Here is a 27,856-nt window from a genome sequence, read left to right as displayed (position 1 = left end):
GTATGCTCACTGCTCAGGTATCACTGATTCCAGGCCCTCTCAGCATGAAAGCCTGAGAAATGTAAGGCTGCACACTAACCATGGCACACACCAGTTATCATCCCTTATCTGAAATGCTTGAGAACAAAAGTGCTTCCAAGTTCACACTTTCGGGATTTTGGAATACATGTGCATCTACATCTCTATATAAAATGAGACATCTCGGGGTTGAGACCCAAGTCTAAACATGAAAGTCATTTATGTTTTATGTCCACTATACACAGAGGCTGGAGGTGGTTTTGTTCAGTATTTTTACTGAACCTGTGTTTGGACTGTGACCCCTCAAGTGAGCACTGGATGCACTGCCATGGCCCCTCTGTTTCCTGGGGTGATCGTGAGTGCCAGGGAACACGAACACTGCTACGCCTCGGACATTCTTGGTTTCCTCAACAGATGCCCTGGGGAGGGGGCGATGCTACTGCTAACTAGTGGGAAGAGTCCCATAATGCAGCCAAACATCCTGTAAGCCCCAGGACAGCCTTCCACAAGGAAGACTCACCCCAATCAAACGTCAACAGTGCTGAGTCTGAGAAACCCTGCCTGTGTCCACGGAAGTGATACCTGGTATTTGAAAAGAGGGCCAGGTGACTGCTCCAACTCTGAAGAGGAAAAAATGAAGGCAGCAGGAAGGAGCACCAGGCCCCAGGGAGGGAGAGAAGGTCTGATCAGGAAATGGGGCCTTTGCAACTCTTTCAGTGAGGATGGTACATGCTCCCTGCCTTCCCTTCTCTCAGATGCAACATCTGAAACTCTGGATTTGTGAACAAAAGAATTAGAAATGTCATTGCAAATATTCACAGAAGAGTCTAACTTCAACCCAGAAGAAGAATGTACACATGACCCAGATCCTACACAGCTGTACCCCAAGACGCAATTATAAAAGGTTTCAGAAATTTCCCAACGAGCAATCTCAATGCCCTGAGGATTGGTGTCTGTGCCCAGTTATACCCAGCCTGTCATTTGGTTTAGAAATGTCAAAATCAGGACCATACTTTAAAAAGTTACCTCCCACTTGGGGTCTCCATCAATTTCCACCACCTTCAAGCCGTGTTTGTTCTTCAAGTGCCTGTTGAACTCCCATTTGGTGCCATACACAAAGCTGCACACGGGGCATTTCAAACCACCTGTAAGCACAGACAGGTAGAAGGTGTTCATAACATACAGGAATGTCAGGCTCCTCTCCTGCCCACCTGCCTCAATACATGTCTCCAGCATTTACATTCCATCCAAGTTCACCTGAGCTTTGGATCACAACAGCAACAGTGTGTATGTGTTTTTCAGGGTAAAAAATTAAAATTTAATGTACTTTTCTCATTTACTGAATAAACATGTGCAGAGACCCTAACATGTGCTTGATATTTTAGATGCCGGAAAGAAAGAAAATGAGTAACATAATTCCCTTGGCTGAATGGATAAATGGCCAAAATCATTCTTTCATGTTTTCATTTGCAAATGACAAATAATTTAGGGGACAAAAACACAAATGAAGGGTAGTGACTGCTGCTGTCCATCTCCTCTGAACCAAACATGTAAGACCAGGAGTCAGATCCTCAGTCTCATTCACACCAGAAACTAAGTCATTGGTACAAATTCTCACAAGAATCTCCCAGCAAAGAACCAATTAAAAAGCTGGTCACATTCTGAAATGTCACTATTTATTGAACTGATTGAATTTTGCACATATTCCAGGAAGTGTTTGGATGCTTTAATTAGGAGAACATAAAACTTGAGGTTAAAAAAAAAAATTGGAGTTACACAAAAGACTGTCTTTCTAAATTTCTGTTACAAACAGCAACCAAATTGGAGACTGAACAAAGATCCCTTTGAGCAGTTGGGCTTTCTGACACAAACTGCAGTCCTGAGATCAGCCCAACTCTACCAGCCAGTGACGCCTGCTGCCATTGCAGGGCTTCCACCAGGGGCTGGGTGGGGCTGGGCGCCTTGCCACAGTGCCCCTGGGTTCCAGCTGCTCACTCCCCAGTGGTCAGCCCTCATCCTCTTCTGCCCTTTATTCTCCACTGGGACCCAGCACCTTCTCCTGGCCATCATTACCATGCCATGTGTCCTGGGATCTCAGAGGTCTCAGGCAATGACCCCAGCAGGGAGGACCTGCTTCTTCTCCCTCCATCTGCATGCGCTCTGCTGGGCCCCCTCTAGCGGGAGATGTTCATGCTCAGGGGCCCCAGATAGGAAAGAGGCCAGGCCAGGGCCATGCCGTCTCACCTGCTCCCTTTCCGTCTGGATATCACCCTGGCCTCATTATTCGCCTCTTCTCTTTCTCAAGCTCCAGATAAACTTACTGGGTCTTCTCCCTACCTTCCATGTCTCTTTGTGGTCACCTCTATCATCTCTGGGCTGCATTCTGGATAACTGCTCCTCTTCCTCCTCCCCTGGACACAGCTACACATGCTTACACTTCCATCTGAAGCCTGGGTCTGTGTCTTGTTTGCTCCTACTCTCACTCAGGATGATCTCTTTCATTTTAAGCTGATTTATCTTTTACTATGTATTGGTTATTATTCTTGGAAACCCTTCAGAAATGCATTTAGGCCTGAAATGCAAAAGCCTTTGTCCAGGGATGCTATCTAACTGCTTCTCCTGGGTTCTTTCGCACACTATCACTTTTAGAACCACTTGAAATAAGTCAAGTTCATCACCTGAGGTTCCCATGCCCTCCCGGAAATGGGAGTCCAGGTTTCAGGGGTGTGTGTATGCCTGAGAGCAAGTGTGTGGGCATGTGCACGCCTGCACGGTGGGGTGGGGTGGGGGGATACCTCTGGTTCACCCCTACTGAGGACAGCCCTGGAGGTCTCCAGCTTGTGTGCTCCGGGAGTGTTCCTTTTCACCCCTTCCCCCAGTGAGGCCATCAGAACAAGTGACACTCTGCTAGATTATCAGAATAGACTATCCCTCACAGGGGAAGGTCCAGGGCCCAGCTACTCTGGGTTCTGTTTTCCTGTTAAGTTTGGCTCATTAATTGAACACTATCTTGATAGCTTTTCAGGCTTTTAAGATTTTTAAATGTTTTAAATGTTCTCTTGTATTTTTAAATTGTTTTCTTGTATTTTTTAATTGTCTTTTCATTGTGAGGATTAGTCTAAATAAACTGTCCCACCATTAAGACTCAGTTGCTATTATTTTTCCTGTAAATAATTCAATATGTATTTCCTTAGAACAAGACTTTCTTGTGGATGAACTAGTGCAGCTAGCAGAAATCAGGACATTTAACATCGATAGAACATTATTGTTTAGTCCAAATCCTGTCCATTGTTTGCTGCTGCCATCTCACTTACCCTCTTCCTCACCTTCCACAGGATATAGAGTCTGCACCACCTCCCGTGTCCCCCTAGTCCATCCCTACTCCCTCTGCTTCCTCTCCATACAGCCTCCCGCCCAGGGCCCTGGCTTTCCACCAGCTTCTCTCCCTACTGAACCGGCATGGCAAATCCACCATCCAGAATCAACCCAACCATAGCCTTCCTTGCTGGGTTCCCAGGATGCTGGGGCAAATCATAAAAACATACTCATTTTGACTATCATGTTTCCAACTTCGGGATTTCTCTAGTTCACCTCCACTTACCCAGGAATGTGACCAATTCTCAACCACCTCATTCCCGACACGCTCTAAGTCACTGCCTTCTACTTCACAGTGAGAACATCAGGTGAGAACCTCACATCAGCCTGGGCAGGCGCCAGGAGTGATGAGGTTCCCCTCCCTTCAGAGACCAGCCTCTACCCTGTGTCCCCGGCACAGCCCTGGTACAGCTCCACCGGACTCGAGGCCCTTTTCATAACCTATGGCTACATTCTCCCTTATTATTCTGAAATGAAAACTGTGAAAAACAGAAGTACCACCACACTATCAATAGAATGTACTAACATAAAAGAGACATGAAAGGAACCTGTTACATAACACACTGTAGTTAAACTACAGTTAGTCTGAACGTGAATGCGTAAACACAGTTACAGAAATTTTAGAAAATCTCCTCAAGTTTGCGGCCTCCCTAGAGGTAGCCCCTAAAATGAGCATCTCTTAGGGGAGTGTTTCTCGGGCTCTGGGACCCATACCTGCCTCGTTTGCCTGTCTCAGCGGCTGGGCATCCTGCTTACCCCTTGGCTGGGGGCCCAGATCTTCTTCTCCAGGGTCCTCTCTTGCCCCCTCTAAACAGGGTGCCCCCGGGGCCTGCTGATTCCTTAGGGAGTTGTCACTCTGTGCGTGTTATTCGTGAGCTGATGACAACCCTGCTTTAGTTCCAGCCCAGCCTTCTGCACTGAGCTGCGGCTTCAGAAGTGGCCCAGGCACCCTCCCTCACCAGGCTCAACAGAGTAGTGTGCTCCCAGCATCTCCTGGTCCAAGCCTCTAGGGTCTTTTGCACAGATGGGGGCAACTGGCTCCTCACCCATCTCCTGGTAGCCTCTTGGTCCTCTACTCTTGGTCTGCTCACTACCTAGCATGCTGAATGGTCTTTGAAAAGACAAACTAAATCACATGTTGCACAGGTGTGAAGCCCTCCCATGGTTTCCCGATACACTTGGAGTACAATCCTGGCTTTTCCTGTCCCGAGCACCCCCACAGCCTCCCTCTGATCTCACATCTGCCCTCTCCTTCCTTGGTCTTTTACACCATCCCAGCTCATTCCCTCCTGAGCCTCCCTGTCTTGGAAGCTCATCCTGCAAGATCTGCATTTGATCTCATTCCCCATTAGGGTCTCCAGACTCGCCCCTTCAGAAAGGCCTTCCCAGACACTCCTGCCCAAGGGACACCCCACTCACAGAGACACCCAAGCCCTAAGGGGTTTCCTACTGTGGCTCAGTCATCACAGTGATCATTGAGATGCTGTATTACTTATATTTCCTGCACATTTCATTGTCTATCTTCCCTTGTTGATGACACCCTTGATGGGACAGGAACTTGGCCCAGCAACCTTGCTACTCAAGCCCCAGCACCTAGCAACTGTAGGTCCTCAATTAATGGGTGCTGACTCACTGACTCCAGGTCTCCTCAAATCCTCTTTTTCCAAGAGTCCCCCAACTCTCCTCTATTTTGTCCCTTTGCTCTGACTTCATCTTTCTCCTCAGCCAATAAGTATGCCCAGTCTTATGGGGAGAGGAGTTGGACCAAAAAGCCCACTCTGCTGCCTAGGTGCAGCCTGCTGCAGAGCCAGTGTCTTAGTCAGCTTTTTCACTGCTGTGACTAAAAGACCTCACAGGGCCAATTTTAGGGGAGGAAAGTTTACCTTGGAGCTCAAGTTCAGAGGTCTCAGTCCATAAACAATGCCTCTGCTGCTGTGGGCCAGAGGGAGGCTGAACATCATGGCAGATGGGTGTGGTGAAGGAAACCAGCTCAGGACATGGTACCAGGAAGCAGAGAGAGACAGACTCCTCCTCTCACGAAGGATAAGATACAGACCCCCAAAGGCATGCCCCCAGTGACCCACCCCATCCAGTCGCACTGCACCAGCCTACAGTTCCCACCAGTTAATCCCTATCAGGGGATCCATGCTCTAATTCAGCTAGACTCGCATAACCCTATCATTTCACTCTGAACTTTCTTGCACTGTCTCACACATGAGCTTTGGGGGGACACCTAGATCTAAACCATCATAGCCAGGATGTTACGAAGAGTCTCCATCTCCAAGGAAGGGCATCATGGCTTCTTCTGAGATGGAAACAGGGAGAGAGGCTGAGGGAGGAGGGCTACTTTTCACTACTCATTCATCTGAATCCTTTAAATTGTATTCCATGAGAGAATACTAACCCTATCCAAAAAAAATTACTGAGTATAAATGTAAACCAGGAAATGATACGAAGCCGTCACTTCCCTTCCTCTCCAATAGCAAGGCTAGTGGTTCTTGCCCAGAGTGATTCCCTCCTAGAAGGGACTTTTGGTAATTTCTGGAGAAATGTCTATTGTTACACAACCAGGGGGTGCTGCTGGTATCTGATAGGCTCAACATCCTACAATACACAGGTCAGAACTAAAACTGAGAATGATCTCCCCTAAACGTCTGGCTGAGGTTGCCATAGCAAGCAGGCTCCTGTACCCACCCTCCTGCTGTGCCTATGTCCGGAGGCCCAGCTCCCTCACTGGTCACTCCCGTGAGCACTGTGTTTTACTCCCAGCACCACTAGCACCACCAGCACCACCACCAACAGCAGTGACACATACCACCTGCTTCTCGGACACCTTGCACAGTTGGGCTTGCTTCCCAAGAGCCCACCAATGGCCAGGATTTCCTATTCCACACAGAGACTCGTGGTGGCAAGGTAACATTTCTGAGGTTATACTGCAAAAATCAAGAACTGGACCTAAGTCTGTCTACCTCCAGGGCTCACATCCTGAACCCCAGGCTGTGCTGGGCCAGTGTGACTGCATTACATGACAATGTTGACCACACTTGCCAAACAAAACAACTTCTTTGTGAACTCCTGTGAGCCCCCATTCTCCTCCAGGCACCTTCCTGATGCAAACTCCTGTACTGCTTCTTCAGCCTGTTTGCAGTCCTAAAGCCTTAACCCCCGATGGGCATGAAAGGATGTCAGAAAGTATCCCCTTTTCCCAACACCTTTGTGACCTGAATGCAAAGAGCCGGGCTGAGCACTGAGTGTGTCCTCACAGTGAGGCTGTCTGGACAAATTATATAAGAAACAGATAAGCTCATGGGGATGTAGCACACTTTCTCCCCCCATTTTTGGCACTGGGGACTAAACCCAGGGGTCCTACCACTGAGCTACATCCCCAGCACTTTATTTTTAAATTTTTAATTCTGAGATTAGGGTTTCATTACACAGGCCTAGAACTTGCAATCCTCCTGCCTCAGCTTGCCAAGTCACTGGGACCATGAATGTGCACCACCACCCACAGCACACCACACAATTTAATTATCTTCCAGGGGCACTTATAATGTGTTGTCCCCCAGTTCCTTGTCAGTGGAATGGATGCAGGCGCTGTCCTATACCGGGTTCCTCATCTGAGACGGTGGGTGGTCTCACAGTCATCTGCATAACTGCAAGTGAACCCAGAGGCCAGGAGTGTGTCCCTCCCACACTCACTGCTTTGCCATCTCTGACCTAGGGATGTGCAAAAGAGCAAAGCAGGTACACAGAGACCAGAGGGCAGTGTGGGGTGGCTCCTACCATCACAAAAAGACCACAGCAGAAAGCGAATTCTTAACTTCCAGAATATTCTACAGAAAGGCAGCTCAATGGATTTGCTTATTTTCTGAACTGCAACACACTGTACTCTTTTTTTTTGACAAGATCATATGTCAAATGAGCTTGTTCTTTCTTGACCAGAAGATGATCAAACTTAGTTTATAGTCTCCATTGTTATCACCTATTAATCACTTAAAATGACATCTCTTCCTAAAAATCATCTTTGAAGAACCTCCAAGGTGCAAGGACCTCCACTGCTGCCTTTGGCTAGACTTACCTGGCTTCTCAGAAGACCTAATGTGCAGCCACTGCCAAGAGCAAATACCTAGGGTTAAACGTGGGCTTCAAAATAAAATTAAAGATTCCTTCTAGGGTACTCTTTAATGGAAACTAATTTACGGAGAAAAACATCCTCATATTATGTTTAAATTAAACTTAATATGATAATGCCCCCACACTAATTAAAACTTCAACCTTTGCCATAGTGACTTTAATTAAAGAAAAACAAATGAAAATGCGTAATCTAGACTGAAGGTATAACTATGCTAGTTAATTGACATCAAAGCTGGAAGAAATTAATTTCTATTTCAATTTGTTAAATCCTTAACAATGCACAGTAAAGGTCAGCAGAAGACATGGTGGATTGACTCGCAGCATTGACATTAAGAGCACACCATAAGAACTGCAACCCCCAAATCACAATTTCCTCACATGAATGACCAACAAGGCAAAAGCACAGAATTTCAGGAGGAATTTGAGTCCAGTCCTGGCATTCTTGGCCCTTTGTTCACAAATTTCAATGTAATAATTCCAGAGGAGTTTCAGACATTAAAATATTTGCACTTCTTTGTAGAGCTTAACATTATGGGAAATTCAACTTCATATTCAATAATATAAGTCTCAGAATGGCATGGAGCAATGGGCAGGTGGACAGAAGACCTGCATCTAGCACAGCTCATGTGACCCAGGTGACTTCCTTCAACCCTGGGGTCTGAGTGTTCTCCTCCAAGAGGGTGAAAACACTCAAGCTCATTCCTTAAAGAAGGCACGGCAGGCAGAACACTGGCATCCTTGGAGCCTGTGAACATGCTGCCTCACATGGCAAAGGGGCCACGCAAATGTGATTCAGTGACGCGCCCCGAGGACCATCAAGCTTTCCTACTGAAAGCACAAGGATCGTTACAACAGAAGGCAGAAGAGAAGGCCATGGTGATGCCACAAGAGAGAGACTCCCTGGCCATTCGTGGCTGTGAGGATGGAGGAGGGGGCCCAAGTCAAGGAACGTGGCCCCCTCTAGAAGCTGGAAAGGGCAAGAAAACAGCTTTCTAGAGTCCAGAGAAGGAATACAGGCTTGTTGGCACCTTGACTTTAGTTTGGAAGACTCATTGCATATTTTGGCTTTCAGAACTGCAAAATAAAATATCTGTGCTGTTTTAAAAAGTCATTTGTTACAGCAGCCATAGGAAACTAATACAGGTGTTAAAGGATCACCGGAGCAAAAGCAGATTAACTATCAAAGGAAACTGTATAGAGAATAACTAGTTCAGAGACGTGGTCTTTGTTGACATCCTCACCTCCTGTCATCTCTGAACTCGGTACCTGCCCTACAGTCCAGCCAGAATCCCAGTTCAGAATGAGAAAACGTGCCAGGGGTAGGAATCAAGAGGAAATCACCTGTAAGCACCACACAGGGGTTCCCAATGACATGACATAGTGCTAGACCACATCTGCCACGGGACTCGGTGACATCTGAATCCTGTATGAGACCTCAGTCCCATCTTTCCAGGATAAGAGGAAAAGTACAGCAGAGGAAAAGCAACACATCTTGTCCAAGGCTAGCCCCATGTTGCCAACCCCGGGGAGGAAGACCTGGTAAACAGGGCCTTCCCCATGTCCTCCGCCCACACTCCTCAAAATCTTGGGATCTGAGACCCTCTGGGTAACCAGGGGGAAGGGCTAGAAAGAGAGACAGGACCCACGATCATCCTTGGGTCAAATCAGCACCCATTCTAGGTACAAAGACACAGAAAATAAGCAGCAGCCCTGTGTGACCCTTTAGTCACTGACACGTGGCCCAACAGCAGGTGCAACCCAGCACACCCTAGAATAGGACTGAGCCTTTTCCTCCGCCTCCGTCTTCTGCTCACCCCTCAACAAGCTCAGACTTACAGATTTCTCACGATGTGTGCATGGCAAGCACACTGCTAGGCAAGACCACTAGGTGTGGCTTGGCTACTTCCTTACTTCATGGACTGCGGTCAGCCTTTGCCCTCTCTCCATTTCCTCATTTAAAACAGGAATGCCCATGCCAACCTCACAAGGCCACTGCACAGGATAAATCAGTAGGTATGATAATGACAACAGCAAGGTAAAACATCACATTACTGGAAGCATCTACCAATAATGTGTTGAATCTGGGCCCTAATAAATATAATTTTAAAATAATAGTGTCTGAAGGTCTAATTCATGAGTTTTGAGTTTTTAGATATGCTGCTTTCCTGAACCTGGTGTGAAAAAGATATGCACATACATTCCAGGTTCACATGTACATGTCTTTATATTCTTCTCATATAATAGTTCAAAATAACAAAATTTTCAACTAAGCCTTCTCCTTGACATGCCTCATCTCTTTGCTTCTTCTATCTCAATTACATACCCTCACCTCAATGCCTCTGCAACTGGGGACCCAGAGAAGGCACAGCCACTTGAGAGAAGCAGCTGATGTTCCTCCTATATGCATCCTGGGCACAGCAGAAGCAGGATGTGCTTTCTGCTATACCATCAGATCCCTTAGCCTCAAAAGGAACTGCCTCACACCCCATGCCCAACCTAGGCAGCAACAACACAAATACTACCATAGGATTGCCTCGTTTGACAACAGATTCCAGTGGCTGGCATAGTTCTGGACATGCTTTAGGAATTCCAGAGATACGTGCCCAAAGAAATACATGGATAAACATAACAGCAAATGTGAGCCATTATCAAGCATTTACTACATGCTGGACACTGCCTGGAAATCTTAGCGAATGGGATCAAATCCTTGCAACTACTGTTGAGGTAAATATTAGCTTTCCTCTGCCGAGGAAAAAAGAGGTCAGAAGGTGAGTACCTGTCTAAGTGCCTCATGAGCAGAGACCCCTCCAGGTCTGAGTCCTTCCTCTGGGCTCATTCCATAATCTAGAGGGACTTGAGAGTGTTCTTTGGCCTCTGGCTCCACCTTCATCCCGCCATGTGCACTGGAGGGAGCTGAAGCCTCCTAAAGCTTGGCACCAAAGCACCTTGCTCTTCTTGCGGCCTGTGATTGACAGACCAGTTCCTGAGTAGCTTAATGAGTCATGTTTCAAGGAGAGGAAAGGGGCAGGACTATCGGAGCAACACAGAACGAAGTATGCGTTTCTGTGGGAGAGAGCCTCAAATCCATATTAATGAACAAGTGAGGGCTGAGAGGAATCCGCTTTCAAAATATCAGATGCACATATAGTAGAAGCTGAGTAACACACTGACTTAGGACAAGTCTACTGACCAAAAAGTACCAGAGTTCCAAGGAGAAGCCCAGCTGACAGGGACTTGGCAATGTCACCCCTGTTCCCTCAGGATCCAAGGAATCCTGGAGCTGCCTCAAAACAGCTCAAAAGCCAAATGCACATACACCTCCCCAACTTCCAAGCTGGAGCTTAGCACTGGCCTCTGGGAGTATTTACGCCACAGTGACTGACAACGCTACATACCAGGCCTTCCCTCCCCTCCCTGGGAGACGTCTACCAGCACACCGCTGGTGGATGCCCGAGCAGCACCATTCCCGGCGAGCTTCAGGAGTGCACTGAAACCCACCCAAGCTCTGTGGAAGACTGTGGTTGCTTCTCAGAAACTTACACAGAACAGAAACATCTATTCTGGGAACAACTCAGATCCTTTTTCCTACTTTCATAAAAGCATGGTGTGCTGGCACCCTTCCCAGAATCCCTGTGGTATGGAGGGCAGGACAGCCTTCTCTGGCAATCAGTGGCTCTGCACATGTCACAGTGTGACACCATTTACACACGGGTGGCAGAAAAGGAATCCATGCAGTTAGTTTAAGTAGTCTCTAACTTCATTTTGTGAGAAGATTTTATTATATTATTCTAAGATATCTTCCTTTGTATCTATCTATTTTAAAGAAACTACAAAGCCTCCTAAAGATGTTTTGTGGGGAGTGAGCATAAGAAGACAAAACCAAGTGGAAATGGGGAGAATTACTTGAAATTAATCAAAAAGGGATGAAAAATTCTGATAGTACCAAACAATTTTGTATTTCCAAACAATTTAATCCAGATTCACACTCTCCCTCCATTCTTTTTCCCTCTTCCTGATAAAAGAACAGCGTGAGCTTTGTGCTTCTTAGATAGCTAAAGCGTGTTCACACTCCACCAGCTGATTTCAGAGATTGCTTTCTAGCTGAAGCGCAATGGCAGAGTCAGGAGAAATTGGGTGTCTCCTCCAACATACCCCAGGAAGACGTGGGGGAAGGAGATGTTCATGAAAGAAAACAAACATTAAATATAAAACCCAAACCTGCCTTGAAATGCCAACTGATTACAGAGAATCTTAGTAACAGAAATTTTAGGGCATGAAAGAGTTCAGCCTCAGCACATGTTTTACAAGGCAGTGATGAAAGTTTGGAAGCACAGAGCAATGACAGTTTCATCAATCAGATCCACATGTTGTCCCACCAGCCACAACAAACGTCTATTTCCTGTCAATCCAATCCACGAGTGTGAAGGATAAAAACAAAGGTCTAGCCCTCCATTCCAGACATTTACAGTGACTCTAAGCCAGTCCATCTTCCCCTCCATGATTCCTGGACATGAGAATGGTCCTCAAAAGTAATGTAATGGGGGGGGGGGGGTGAAGCTTAGCAGGGGGCACTTGCCCCACACGTGACACATCCTAGGTTAGATTCCTAGCATCCCCAAGGCCCTGAAAAATAGCAGTAGCTCCACAGTCCCACGTATCTTCAGGGGAAAAAACAAAACAAAACACAAAGCTAAGAATGAAACCATATCGCACACCAATGCTTGAGTGTTCTTCCACCGGGATTCCTCCATATTGCCACAAACGGCTGCTCCGAGATCCTGTCTATAGAGGAATGGCCTGCGAACAGGAGGTTAGGTAACTGGCCCAGGCGGCTCAGCCAAAGAAGAATCAGATTTGAGCCAGGGCCTCTGCATTTCTCCATAAAACTGCCACTGCAGAAAACAAAGGCACATGCGGTTTGTCACCCCGATGGATGGCTCTGCAACCATCCTGAGATCTCTAAGCTGCTCATCTATTTCCAAACACCACTAGTGCTGAAGGATGCTGGCAATTCACTTGTTTCACATTAAGCATCATCTTGTGGCTGTTACAGCAGGCAGAGCTGCACACAGACTCAGAAAACGCTGTGCATGCCCAGCTGCAGCAGGGCCCATAGTCCCCATCGCTGTTCACCAGGGACAGATTTCTAAAACTGTCCTCAGCTTCAAATCGTCACAAGACTTGGGAAAGAGCAGCAACTGGTTCAAAGAATGCTGCCATCATTTTAGCTGAATCACTGAAGTGCAGATATAAATGTGACAACATTTCTCCATGTAGTAACAGCAAATGAGCCTACACCTCCTAAGTGAGAATACAAGATTATTTATTTAAAGATGCAACAAAACACCAAAAAATAGTAAAACTTTTCAATACTATTAAAAGTTTTCTTCAATTTTTATTAGTTTAAATGTTCCAAAATGTTTTTCCTTTTAAGGATGAATAAGTAATCTGTGTATCCAATATTTTTAGATAATGCAAAAAAGTTCATCTACTACAATAGCAATAGTTATAACTGCAAAAAGAAAATAGAAAATCTAGAAACCCCACAATGTTCAGAAGAACCATTACTACAAAATACCTGGCATTCAATGTTGTATTGCAAAAAGCCCTTAAAAATTACAGTCAGGAAGACAGTAAATCAAAGGGAAAAAAAATGCCCTGTCAATCAATGTTGAGTAAAAAAAAAAAATCATGAACTTTCCTCTCTGCAAACTTCATGTCTAGATGGCGTAGAGGGAACCCATGACGGCTCAACACTGCTGGGGGCTGGGGCAGTGTGTGGGTAAATTTTTCCTGCTGTCAGTTTAGATCCTCTTAAGGCTATTCTATCCCTACCAGGCAACAGTTGCTTCCTCATTGTTAAATAACAACTGTTAGATAACAACTGTTATTTAACAATGAGGAAGAAGACAGAACGAGAACGATGAAGGAGAGACCAAGCTCGCATTCATGGACCAGACTGAACCGCAGGTGCCAGCCGCTCTTCTGGGTCTGGGCCTGGGAGGACCCGAGTACCGGGGCTGGCCCCTGGCCTACCTTGCTGGATGAGTGCTTCTGCTGCCAGCTCCCCGCTGCCCGCATTGGCGTACTCTTCGTTGGGGTGCTTCCTGTTGTAGTGCCGCTTCAGCGAACCAGAGATGTTGCAGGAGTAATGGCAGTGAGCACAGCGGAAAGGCTGCGGGAAAGGGGGTGCAGAAAAGTGAGCCTCAAGGGAAGCAGAGGAGCACAGCTTCCCCAGTGACATCTCCCTTGGCCCACTGGTAAGCATCTGGCACCCAAAACCCTGTGACAAGCCCTGGGGAAAGTGCTGATCCCAGGAATGCCGAGTCCTGCCTCTGTGGGAACCACCAGGCAACCAGGATGAAGTGCTCCCAAGATGGAGTCGTCTTTCCTAAAGAAGTGTGCTCTCGTTACTTCATTTCCTTTCCTTTTTGGTCTACCCAGAATCTACAGTTCTTGTTTAAGAAGAAAAAAAGCAACTGATCATTCTTTTAAGTGAATGTCATTAAAAGCAGGTTTCATTACAATTAATTTCCTGATATCTGTGCTTCTTCAGCTAAACGACTTCCTCTGTCCATGGTATTTACCTGCAAGAATCTGTGTACGCAGTAGTTACTGGGTAATTCCATCTAGTAAAACCTACTTCCAACCCAACCTGGGTGAGATGAGGTACTTTCAGGATAAGGACACACACGAATCCACAGCCTTGTCTGCCCTCCTGCTCACTGTTTTTAGGGAATCATGAAGAGAGGAGGTGAACTTGAGTAGCCAGTGTGACTCTCTAGAACACTCAGGCCTCTTGGGAGCCCAAGGACGCGGCCATGAACTCAGTGATGGATAAGCATCTGATCACTATGGCATCCCGTGCTCTACCCGTGGTCAGGAGGATACCAAAGTGTCCTCCTGAGCCATGTGCTGTGCTGTTCTGATAACTGCTATAGGAATGCTCATTTTTGCATTGCAGACACCAGCAATGGCAGCCACGCTGCCCAGCAGGATTGAAAAACTACAGGGCAGCCAACTATGGCCCTAACTGGGGGGTTCAACCAGACCATTGAGCACATGGAACCTTGGACAAATCATAGAGCCTTTCTGAGCACTGGTCTTCTCATCAGGAAAATGTGGGTGGTGACAGCTCCTTGTGTAAGCGGACATCTAAGATGCCACGTCAACTTTTTTTTTTTTTGCTATTTTATCAGAACTCTTGAGCATCTGGGAGCTGACATACCACTGAGTCTTTTAAGACTACATTAAATCCCTGACCATCTGACTCATCGACATTTTTGCCACTCCTACCCCGAATGGGGAGTACATGGAGCAGGAGATACCCTTTCTCCCCTGGGGCTCTCAGCAGCCTCTCTCAATGGTTTCTTCCTCTCAAGTCTACAAATGTGCTGAGTCTTCCCATTGAGAGACAGGCCGAGGAGGAAGGTGGGGTGAGGAACATGAAAGGAGAGCTTCCGAAGTCTTCACCCTCTTTCCACCCCACCCACCCTCTGCCTCCTGAAGAGCAGCTTCCACCTAGGGCCTTCACGCCTGGCTCCCTTGCCAGGCCCCAGGTTCTCCTGGGCAAGCAGCTCCTGAAGTTCCCGTCAGACGTTACGGCCCCTCATCACCACAGCTGGCTGCCCCTCCCAGTGCAACACAGGGCACCTCAGTGGCCAGGTTCCCCAGCTGCCCTCTGCATGTTCTGGGTTTATTGACAAGATTTGCTTTCTAGGCCTGATGGCGAAGACTGGCCCTCTCCAAGGTGCTGTCCTTGGGCCGCTCTCCTTGCTCTTCCCTGGGTCCCAGGATGGTTTCTGTGTTGCTGAATGTTGAACCTGCATGTCCAGGGTGACTCTCCTGAACTCGAGTAGCCAGTGTCTCTCTAGAACTGCAGATAGGAGGTTCAACTGCTTTCCAGGCCTCTCTAGAGGGATGTTTTGTAGGTCCCTCAAATAAACAATTTGAGGACTCCCTCTACAAAACCAGCTAATCATATAAAGACAGAAGCCTGACAGTCACCTTAGTCTTTCCTTCCTTCTATACTCAGCCATTTTGAAACTTCCAGTCTTCTGGGAACCTCTCCAGACTCTATCCTTCCCCTCTATCACTGCAGGACAGAGAAAGTGTGACTATAAAGATAACAAGTCACCCCAAACAAGGGTCCTTCTCCAAGAGAAATACACAAAGTGGTTAATCCAGTGGCCCACCCTGGTTTGAGATGTCCCCAGGGAATGTGTGACATCAAGGCCAAACTCAGGACGTGGGTCGTTTTGTGCAGTTCTGCACAGGTTAAGCTCTTGCTTTCTTTCAGTCTTTCATGTAAGAGTGCTGTTGGTTTGGCTCACAAGAGTTTGTTAAATATAAGGACCTGGCACAAAGGCAAAATTACTCAGGCTTTCTCATTTATCAACTGAGAACAAAAGGTCTAAAATTCCAATATATGATTAGTGCAAAGTTAAAATAAAAGCTCAACCATTTTAAAGTGCTTTCATCTCTAAATAAGCAAGTATTATGAAGTTATTATTTTTGGAATGTTAGCATTTACACAGAAATCAAAAAGAAAGAAAACTAAAAATGTTACACTGCCAACCCAGGCAGTCAGGGGGCAACAGGAGCAGGAAGAGAGGGGCCATTAGAATAAGAACAGAATAAGAACAAGAGCAGGTCCCATGAACCTAACTTCAGACCCAGAGCCAATTTCCCCTTTCCTGTAGCAAAGCAAACTCAGAAGAGTCTCAACCCCTTACTCAGCTCCCTGGCAGAATGAGGAGACTAGGTAGACCAGGATCTGAGGAACCACTCTCTGAGCAGCTGGTGTCTACCTTCACGTTGGTAGGGACCCTCAGTGAGGCCAATCCTCCCTCCTAAAGGACCCTCTCTAGCATCCTGGGGTCTTTGTCTGCTCAGCTTTGCTTTGACGCCAGGTCTCAGCAGCCTCATAGCCATTCGCCACCCACAGCATTGGGGTTAGCAGGACGCCATGCTATCCCTTCCCTGGGGCTGCTTCTGCTCTCGCGACCCTCATAATCCTCCGGGGAAGTCGACCACTGCTGCCTGCTACTGTGGGTCCTCTCTCCTCACTTACTGTGCTACCTGAGAGGCAGCTGGGCCTCTCCAGCAGAGCAAGTTCTGTCCCGAGTGGCAGGCCACACGCCAGCGTGGAGCTCCACTGGGCTGCTGCTGGGGAAGAGGCAGCCCCCAGACAGCAGGGGCAGAAAGCCTGAGTGCAGACTGATGCTGTGAGCCCTGAGACGCCATCTCCAAAGCATCTATCTGGCGGCCCCTACAGCAGACAGGCATGGCTCTCTGACCTGGAGGCCCTGCAGTGAGTGAGGCGGATTTGTGACTCTCTGAATATATACAAGTTTTTGGACTTTAATGTCAACACCAAAGATTAAATGCTATCTAGGCAAACTAAATCATGAGACTGGGTTTTAAGTCAGATACTCACGAATAGCAAATGACACTAGGTCTCAAAAGGGAAGTTATTTATTCAGAGCTTTCAGGCCAGAATCCAGGCAAGAATTAGGAGGAAGATATAAACAGGCTGCACCAGCCTAGTTCATCTGGAATAAAACATCCAAGTTCTTCTTGTGGTCCAAAGAGAGTGAATCAAACAAGACAGGGGGCCCATTGTTGTGACTAGCAACTCAGTGCTATGCTGGAGTAACAAGACCTAACAATCCTTATTATTACTATGCAATATTTGCTGAGAACTACCATATACCAGATAGCACGGAGTGTTTTTCATGGATCCATTAATGAATATCACAATAACCTTACATTGTATATAAAATTATTATTCTCATTTTACAGATAAGGAAACCGAGGCACAAGTTCCACAGTCCTCTAGCCAGACCATTGGTCTGTATAGGTTTTGGGGCCCCAAATACAGCCAACAATAAAGGAGTGCTTTGATTTCCTGAGTACATCGTTCCCCAAACCCCCCTGGGAGGGGCCTGGATTGGTATCCTGGATCTCCCAGACATAAGAAATGAGGAGCACTGTGGGACAGGAGAGCTGTGGGCAGCACCAGAGCTGCTTTAAGGCAGGGATGGGAAGTGGAGGCAAAGGCAGCTGCCAGCCAGGTCCTTGGACATCGGGCGCTGGGGTGGGAAGTGATGTCAGGCCCTGGGCAGGAGAACGACATGGCCAACTTTCCATTTAGCAATGTCAGTCTGGAAACCACAGGAAAGAAAGACTTAAAAGGAACAAACTGTGAAGTTTTTCAGGGGTTGAGACAAGATATACCAAGGAAGAGGGCATTTAAGGCAGATGAGGAAGGACAATCAGCCAGACCTAATGCTTGGCATGATGTGTGGAAGAAGGAGGACTCACTCCATGTTTCACACTTGGATGACAGAGAGGGGGAAATGCCACAGTCTAGAAATTCTGTAGATCAGGGAGGCAGGGGTTCCTAGAGCTCTGGATGTCCACGAGGCCGGGGCCAGAGAGTAGATGGAGGCATGAGTCTAAAACTCAGAGGAAAGCTCCAAGCCACAGATGCAGCTCTGAACACAGGCAACTGGCAGACGCCTTCCAAAAGAAGGCACCACAGTAGGAGAATGCTCAGAGTGAGATGAGACAGCCCTGGAACAGCATCCCGGAATACAGGAGAGGACCAACGAAGAGGGACAGGAAGGGGGACACGAGAGAACAAAGGCAGGTAGAAACAGAGAGGTCTAAGAGTCACGAGGTCTACACAGTGCTGGCTTCAGGGAGGCAGAGACAACATAGTCAAGTGCACAAGGAAACCCAATCAGAAAAAGCCTCACCAGTGTCCACTGGTCCTGGTGGTGAGGGGTCATCAGGGTTCAGTAGCACATGAAAAGAAAAGCGGAGTCACAGAGAGAAGACAGGGCAGAAGTGGGCTTTGAGTCACGGGCCTGTATTCAAAATGCAGCACAAAAAGACCACGGTGGGGGTTGAAAGAAAAAGTACAACTGAATTTGTGAGGTTGACGCTCTGTAGGTTCCTGGACTTATGTCAAGGAAGCAGAGACCTATGTCTGATTAAAGTGATGACCATCAATCAGCATGATTTTAAAAGGAAGGTAAATGCACTTCTTCACAATTTGAGAACTTATTGTTCTAGTTCTTCAAACAGAAAGAAAAGAAGCAGAAGAGGACTGGAAGCCCTATTTCACCAGCGAAACTGGGTTCTCACTTCTAACCCAGTGAGATTAGAAGACACCTAACCACATGAAAAGGAGGCTGCTCCCACTTTCTGCCCATCAAGGAAGGGACTCAGGAAAGTTTTAAGGGAGACGAGAGGCTGGTGACCAGGTCATGTTTGAGGCTGTGACACTGACAAGCAGCTATGCGCCAAAGCACAAGGATGAGTTTGGGTAAAAGGCGAGGCTGCTTCCTAGTGGGGCTGGGAGGGCGAGCATGGGCAGGCACAGGCAGGACTCAGTGGCTTTCCTCAGCTGCGCACAGCCAGACCGACCCAGAGCCGGCAAGGGAGGCTGCTGAGTAATGGTGGGACCACTGACAAATGGCAGGAGAGGAAAAGGAATCAGCTTCAGACCACTCTCTTGAAGGCAGGGAGGGAGGATGGCAGGAGGGGCTGATGCGTGACCCCCAAACTTCTCTCTAGAAGCTCAAAAAGGCCCTCAGTCAGAGCTGAAGCAACAGTCTCCAAATGCTGCGGCTGAGTGAGCACCATAGGACGGGAGAGCGGGGGCCAGGACAGCAGCAGGCCCGCCTGCCCAGGGCCACAAAGCCTCCCTGTGTATGAGGAGGCCAAGGCTGCCTAGATGCCACCACCTATAAGCCACATAACTTCAGGCTTTTTCCTAAATACCCTGGTGTATGTTTCCTCCTCTGAGATCAGGGGTCAGAGAATACTGATGGCACACAATTATTGCATGGGGCGAGACAGCAGTGTGTAGCAGTGTCCTCTTTCCCTCCTGCTCCCCCACTCCTCTCCTCCTCATCTGGGATGGTATACTCCTCCTCATCTTGGGATGGTATACATTGGCTTCCCAACATCTTTCCCCCCTGAATTCTCTTGTAGAAGACCACCAGGTGATCTCCCTACACCCAGGCTCCCCGAGGCACGCACTCCTCTGCGGGACTCCTGCTCCGCAGGTCAGAGCCCATGGTGGCCCAGCTCCACCTGTCCAGGGGGCCACCCCACTACACTCCCTGCCTTTTTCAACTGACATACTTCCCTTGTGTTTATCCCTTCTGACACAACACACAGCTGGCGGTTATTCTGATTTGTCCTCCTCGTGAGCGTAGAGCTCAGGAAGGCTGCTTCTCTTGATTGTTTCTGGCCTGTTCTGATCACTGGGTCCTGCAGCACCTTGGACGGTGCCTGCAGGTGGGGGCTCAGGATTGATGGAAGGGGAGTGACTCTGAACATGCCTCGGGACAAGGTCTGCACCGTGATGACCAGGAGCTGCCCGGGTTTCCCTAGGCACTGTGGGGGTGGAAAGGGGGAAAATAGAAAACACATCAAAAGGCGAGCAGCAGGCACAACTAGGGCTATGCTTATTTTTTTGTTCTTCATAACTGCCATGTTTTCCAGGCTTTCTACCACAGAAGCACTTAAGTAACCAGAATCATGTAAATATTAAGTTAAACATGTCTTAAAAATTAGGCCCAGGCCCTGAGCTGGACTTCCACCTGAGAGCATGGCATAAGAGAGAAGAATCTGGCACGGCTCTCACTGAGTCAGGGAGGCCTTGGTGAGACTCTGTGGCACAGGGTCCTGGCCCCGCTGAGCATGCCCCCTACGATGGGGCAACAACAGCTCAGTCTGGGCTCCAGCCACCTCACTGGTCCTCTACAGCAGCCTCCAGAGAATTGTTTCTTACAGTGTAACTCAGACCATGTCACATCCAGCTCTTGCCATCAAACAGCCTCTGAGGGCGCTCAAGGAGAAAGCCCACCCACCTTGCCAAGGCCTAGAGGGCCTGCCTGCTTGGTGCCTGCCACCTCTCTTACCACATCCCTCTCCACAGTCACCCTATTCCTTGGTTCCAGCCACACTGGATCCTTCCTCACTCTCACTTCACCCAGAACATGTCACCAGCATTGTGACTGTGTCTAGGGACAAGTCAAGTCTTCCACTGCCCATCACATCCAAGTCCCCTCCCTGTCATTCTCTCCACAAGAACCTGGGCCAGTCCCCTGCTCAGAGCCTCCACAGTCTGTCCACAGCCCATAGAGACAAGGGGCATGTAAGACGCAGACCTCTCTCTGCCCACCCTAGGTCTGCAAGATGCCCAGCAGGAGCTGTGCATTCAGGTGGGGGCAGCAGGAGCCCAGACAATCTTCATCACCCTCCCTGTGCACTCAGCCAGGTGCATGCTGGGTACTGCATGGAAGCCCACTCCACTCTACTCCACTCCGCCAGTTCTGACTCAAGTTTTTAAGCTGTTCCTTTCCAAATACTCCTTACCTCACCCTTCGCTACTTGGCTAAGCTCTAGGGCTCAGGTGGCGATTTCGGTTCCCTGATGGTGTCTCATAGAATAGCATGCAGAAATCCACTTCTGACCTTGGGTTAGGCTCTGTGTCTCTTTCTCTAAATATTCTCAAGAAAGAATACATTAGCCAAGCACAGTAGTCATACCTATAACCCCAGGTACTTGGGAGACTGAAGCAAGAGAATTGCAAAGTTTAAGGTCAGCCTCAGTAACTTAGTGAGACCCTGTCTCAAAATAAAAAATAAACAGGACCGGGGTAGAGCTCAGTGGTAGAACATGAATGAGGCCCTGGGTTCTACCCTCAGTGCTAAAAAGCAAAAAGAAAAAGAATGAGTCTAACACTATAGGACATCAAAATAAAAAAGACATATGCTTATCTTAGTGAAAAACCAGCAAATGTTTCTGAAATAACAAGAATCCCATGCTGACCTGCTCATTCCAAGCAGAGCATTAAGCCTTAGATCCCCCCAGGGATGCATCCTGGGGTCAGAACGTCTGCCCATCTAGGCTTCTTTTTACATTCTGAAAGAAGACAACACCATTCTGCTCCACAGATCTGAGCCGATGAATTTAACATATTCTTTATACCCAAGTCCCTAAAACTGATAGTCCTAGAGTGGACAAGCTCTCCAGACATGCTCCCCTTCACTCCTCAAAAGTCATGGCTCATATATCATTCTCCCTCACAACTCCCCATCTAGCCCCCACATCTAGGGAATCTGGCACCAAGCCTGCTGCTGAGCAACTTTACCTGCATGCTCAGTGTCCCAGCCTTGCAGCCCTCTGAGAGCAAAGTCCACTCAGAACTCACTCACCTATGCTTCCCGGGAGCCAGAGCAGGGCCTAGCATAGGTGGACACCCAGTGGATAGAGTCATGTGTTAAATGGAAAACGGAAATCACCTGCCTCTTTCTGTTAACAACTCACATGAGGTTAGTTCGGCAAACCCTCCCGACAACAATAACAAACCTCCCTAAGAATCTGAATCTGATGTTTTTTTTTTTTAAGACATTAAATTTTAGAACTTTAAGACATTATAAAGAGACCAAAAGTCACAGAATGAGAGATTACATTTCCAACATACATCCAAAATTCAATCCACACTGCAAATATATAAAGAATTCCTAAAGATAAATGAGAAGGGGCTGGGTTATGGCTCAGCAGTAGAGCGTGCAAAGCCCTGGGTTCGATCCTCAGCACCACATAAAAATATATAAATAAATAAAATAAAAGTATTGTGTCCAACTACAACTACAAAAAATAAATATTTTTTAAAAACGAGAAAACAATAAAATCACCCATTAGAAAAGTGAGGAAATAATTAATCAGACATTTTACTCCCAAAGAAACAAGAAAGAAAAGGAGGAAGGAAGGAAATTTCAAGGTCAAGAAATTGGGCTGGGGTTGTAGCTCAGTTGGTAGAGTGCTTACCTTGCATGCACAAGGCCCTGGGTTCAATCCCCAGCACCACCAAAAAAAATAAAAATTAAAAGAAATATGTGAACAGGCTCAACATCACTAGCGATCCGATCCTAACAAAGACACCACACAGAGAGGCTGGCATGCCCCCAGGCCAGGCACCAAGGCAGGGACCAAAGGGCTCCTGTGTGCTGCTGCTGCAGGGAGCTATGGCTGTGGTCTAGAGAAGCTGAGAGCATACATGTCCACAGCAGCAGAGCTCACGGCAGCACCAAGACAAAAACCCCATCATCCATCTGCAACGGAATGGATAAGAATGTCATGCTGGTTCATGCAGCAGAGGACTATTACACATAACAGAATGCTGCACTGCAAAGAAATGAAAAGAGTCAGAGCCATGTTCAAGGACACTGTTCAGTCTTACAACACAGGCTGAGTAAAGAAGCATACTCAAAACAAATACACATGACAAAAATACAACGCATATATAAATCCATACAGACAATTAAGATGCGCAAAAGCACACACCAGATTACTTTGTTTAGAGATGCACACAAGGATTGTAAACTATAAAGAAAATAAAAAAGCAATTCTCAGTGAAGTCAGGATAGTGCTCCCTTCTGGAACAGAGAAGTGGTGGGCTCAGAAAGGCCCTGCAGAAGGGCATATGATGATTGGCATGGCCCATTCTGGGCAGTGGCTACACAACTGTTCACTTAAGAATTATTCTTCTTTCCATGCATTTATACTATATGCACTATTCTAGATATACTTTCTATTTCACGATAAGTAAAAGAAAGCAGACGACTAAGTGGGTAAACAGGACACAGACCCACCCCCTGACAAGCTTTTAGGAGGAGTGCAGGTCATTTACGTGAAAGACCTAGAACAACACAGAGAACCCCAGGGTAGTCACCATCAGGTACTAAGGATGACACCGCTGGCCATGCAAAGTGATTTTAGGTTTATTTTTTTCACTGTACAATAAAAATTTGCACTGGTACTATAAATGTGCTCTAGCATATCCACCATAACCCAAAGTGTCTAAAAAGGAGACTGCAGTAGGAGTGACAGGCCTGCAGAAAATATTAACTATAACTCTAGCATTGCTGAACCTAAATCAAGCTCCACGGGTGGAGCGACTGTCTTGGATTATGCAAGCATTTCCCTGGGGCTTCAGTGATAGGACACATATAAGATTTACAGCAGTGCTTCTGCAGCTGAGAAAACTCGACAGGAAGATAGAGGTTTTTCATTAATGTCTGAGGTAGCCATCAATCCAGTAAAATGCAAGCTAGCACCAAGTCACCTGAGAGGTGCAGCTGAGCAAAGAGGAGGTGGGGAGGGATCCCAAATTCTTGAGAACTTTGAATTCAGGGCTCATCTCTCTCCCAGACTTAATTTAGTTACTACTGAGACTGAGGAAGCAATTTCATCTAATCAGAGTCTGGAAAGAAGAGGATGAAGTGACAACTTCTTCAAGGGGAGGTCTTACCTGGATTTTATTTCTGGAACAGGGCAATCAGAACAGATGTTTCTGCAATATGTTCCCTACCATTTGCCATGGAGAGATCTATGGTCAGGGACATTTCTCATTGATGGGTAGAGATATCACCAATTGCATAAATGAGTAACAGTGTCAACAGAGCAGCCTGCACAAAGAGGTCCGTCAAATTATCAACCACTGGCAGCCTGGACATGGAAACTCAGTGCAAACACCAAGGCATAGAACTCACGATATTCCTTTTCACCTGAAAGTTTGCATTTGGAGTTTTAAGAATTCCCATGTTTATTCCTGCCACTGCTGAGAGAGAGCAGATCAAGGGGCAACCGAATTCACTGCGGATAACAAGAGTGGTCACGGTCTCTCCTGCACGCTTCAATTCGGCATGGAAAAGAAGAGTTAATATTTGCATTTTGCAAATGAGACCCTGGGAGGTGGAGCTGAAGGCACTGCAGTCACTCAGCAGCCAAACTAGGGTTTGGACTAAGGTCTGCCTGACCTCAAAGTTCAGGCCACTTTCCTGGGCCACTGGTGTCCCCATTGCCAAGGCCACTGCAAACAAGCATTGCTTAGCAACCATCACTCCTGCTAATGGACTCCTGGGTGGCTCCTGCCACTCTCCCTGTTATACCATATTTGAAGCTCTGCAGATGACTTCAGGCTTCAAATGAGAGCATCAACCATTTTGCAGTAGTCTTTCCAGCACCTAAGGTTCTGGAAGCACCACCTACTGACCATTTCTTCCTCTGCCCTGCTGCTCCCACCTTGGGGACTTGCTCTCTACAACCTCTGTCTGGCCTGCCCATGAAAACCTGCTGTCTATCACCACCTCCAAACCTGCAGGTCAAACAGGGTTAACACTGCTGCAAAACTGAAGATCGATCATGACTGCATTTCCATAGATTTCCAAAGAACACACCAGAAAAGGATTACATACACGCCCTTTTACAGGAATTTCCACTGAGATTCCTTGAACATAATACAATAATGAAACAAGGCTTACTGTGCCCTACACAAGAAAACAATATTCTATAGATATTAAACCTGCTCTTTGCCAAGAGGCAGCTCCTGATGGGATGCGCCATCATCTGTTGGCAACAGGGACGGACTGGCTCACAGCATTTGGTGAATGTAAAGAATCCAATGAAACTGGGACCCTGCTGGTTCCCTCAGAACAGAGCATCTCACTTCTACAGCCCTTATGCGTGCTCCATCTCAGCTTGATCACCACACCCTTCACTACTGCCAGAGAGCTCAAGGCCACATGGTGAACTGAGAATGGAGTTCACCACATAATGGACATAATGGACAATCTTTTGAACCCTGAGTCCTTGGGCTCTGCACCCGTGAAGAAGAGCTGAGATGAATCTGTGACACTAATGTTCTGTGTAATCTATTTGTTTATTCATTCATTCCCTCAATAAATATTTATTAAGTGCTGCCTAGGTGCTGAGAGAACAAAAACTAAAACACAGAATTTCCATTCTTGCACCATGAACAAGTAAGCTGATGTCCTTAAGCATATAAAAACAAAGCTATAGGGTGAAGACCTGAAAGTGGTCCCAAGCACCATCTGGGAACACAGCACACAGAGGAGATCAGACACAAACCGAGTCAGGAGGGTGCGGTGCAGGCCACACTGAGTCTACACTTGGCGTGTGGAGACTGAGGCTGAGTGAGCCATAGGCAGGCAGGCAAGTTGGCAGGGGTTTGTAGCCTTCTGTAGGATGTATGCTCTGAGTGCCACCAGAAGCCATCTAGGTTCATTTTACTATTTTCTCTGTTTGGGGATTTCCTGCTAACCAGTATTTTCCTGTTTCACAGACCTAAACACTGGAGGCACTTGAGTTAAAAATGAGGGTAAGGTCTCTGGTCATATAAACTGAGAGCCAATATTCACTGTGTCCCTTCTGCACCCCACTTACCAACATCCCACAGAATCTGTGTTCCAGGAAACACCCTCTGGAGAACTGCGGTTCAAGTGTTCGAGTGGGAGCCTCTCTAGTCTCTCCCAGGTGATGGTGCTTCCTGGGGACAGGTGTCATGTCTTAAACCTCTGCTGGGTGGACCACTGTGGCCAAAGGAGGATTTGCAAAGCACAACATGCAAAAACAAAACCCCTAATTGGCTGACTGTGGGATTAACCTTGCTACTCAATGGTAATGTACCTAAGAGAATCTTCTTTTCCACTCAGAGAAACTTCATTACACTGAATCTTAGAACCTTCAGGTTCTAAGATTATGGCTCAGTCAAGTCAGTGACCTTCTTAGGATGTTCTAGATGATAATGTGGGCTGAGACTGAAATATTTCACAGACATTCAGTGGACATCCTCAGTGTCTGCTCTCATCCTCCTTAGAGGCATTTTGGCAGAGTCATGTGCAGGCTCAAATAGCAAAAGACACTGGTCACCAGGCCAGTCTCCAAAGATTGCATCTGTTCCCCTGAATTGGCAGGTGAGCTAATCAAAAAATAAAAATATACACACTCACAAGAACAAGGACCAAGATGGCAAATGATAAGATGCATGGTGGTACTCTTAAGGGAAGTTCCCCAAATGCATCTGCAAGTGGAATCCTTCCTCACCTCCTCCTCTGCCTGAGCTCAGTAGGAAATCAGACCTGCAAACACAAAGAGGGGTGGGGCAAGGGGCACATGGCTGACCCTGATGTGACAGGAACACAGAGAGCCTCATGATGCACTGACAGTCACTGCAGAGAGAAGAAGACAGAGAAAGAGACACAAGCAAAGAGATGTGAAAACACCACACCACAAAGAGCACCAGGAGGGCAGCAGGTTTCCCGGAGCCGGTGTTCCTGATGGTAAGCCTATAAAGGTGTTTGAACTGAGTTCCAAAGTAAGGATGATGTTTACAGGGTCTCCATGTGAATGAAAAGATCACCCCCTTCTCCTTGTCCAATGGCCAAGTACAGTTCAGGCAGAGTTTTGTACGCCACACTTGTTTGTAACCTGAGCCCTCCTGAAATCTGAGTGGCTCAAGGTCAAGTTCCCTTGGCCAGGGAACAAAAGTCTCATGACTTTTTTCCTTTCTTCCCACCCCCCCCCCACCCCCATCTCTTAGGATTTTCAAACTTGAGAGCATAAAGTTGGAACTGAGCTCCATTCAGGGTCAATGACAACAGAAACAAAACCAAAACTGGAGCAAAGATCCAGACAGAAAAAGCCAGGTTTTAAAATAAGGCCAGAAACAAATTAAACAATTTAAAAGAATAAATGTTTTAAACCATGGGGCACCACAAGTTCAAAGATGGCTTGCACTGAGGCAATTATCTCATCACAATAAATAACAGTAAATCAATCCACACTAATTGCTTTTCATGCAAGAGCTTAGAAGACTCTTTAGCATTCTCTGATTATTGATTTTTTTGGTAATCACCTCTGCTGTCAAAAATGTAATATTTCCAGAGAATATACTGCACACTCTTAGATAGACAAGATTTTAATTTAACGTGAAGCTATCTGATTTTCATTTTTTCCAAAGATGCTTTAAAAATCTAAAGCACATGGAGCTGAAGATGAAACCAAGGTTTTTAGCAGAGACTTTTCAGTTGAAAGCAGTTTTAAAAATGGCCCCTCCTAACTGCCCCCACCTCCCACCATCCTTCTTCCTCCTACACACATGCCACAATCAAAGGAAACAAGAGAATCTCCAATTCTTCACTGTCCTGAAAATTCAGAACTGAAAAGCAAAACAAACACCACTAATAAAACCCCACACTTTACATCTTAGCCTTTGCCCCTGGGTTCAGTGATTTCCCCTGAACTTGGAAAGTTTTCTGACTGCTAACTTCACACTCAGTCAGCATTCTGCTTAAAGATTTTGCTTGCATTTTGATAGCTACACATATAACTGCAGGCTTATATAATCAAGACGGTAATGGCGGAAAAAAGGAAAAAGGGGTAAAAATGTCCCTCTGCTTTGCTTGAAAGTGAGAAACCCTAGACTAATGGATAGAGAGAA

The 27,856-nt window shown here is 46.9% G+C and overlaps 1 protein-coding gene across 6 annotated transcripts in view; it reads right to left on the bottom strand.

The window, feature by feature from the left end:
- Zfat (zinc finger and AT-hook domain containing) overlaps nt 1–27,856 on the bottom strand; it is a 179,930-nt gene that overhangs the window by 33,035 nt on the left and 119,039 nt on the right. For all 6 annotated transcript variants that reach the window (XM_027950491.2, XM_027950500.2, XM_071602100.1 and 3 more), the window contains 2 exons: nt 13,564–13,702; nt 1,045–1,163 (listed from right to left, as the gene is read on the bottom strand). In XM_027950491.2, coding sequence (XP_027806292.1) covers nt 1,045–1,163; nt 13,564–13,702 — 258 coding nt within the window. The remainder of the gene's footprint in view (nt 1–1,044; nt 1,164–13,563; nt 13,703–27,856) is intronic.

Source organism: Marmota flaviventris, chromosome 15, assembly GCF_047511675.1.
Source record: "Marmota flaviventris isolate mMarFla1 chromosome 15, mMarFla1.hap1, whole genome shotgun sequence".
Taxonomy (NCBI): domain Eukaryota; kingdom Metazoa; phylum Chordata; class Mammalia; order Rodentia; family Sciuridae; genus Marmota; species Marmota flaviventris.
The sequence above is the reverse complement of the archived record's forward strand: the minus strand, read 5'-3'. Positions and strand labels throughout refer to the sequence as shown.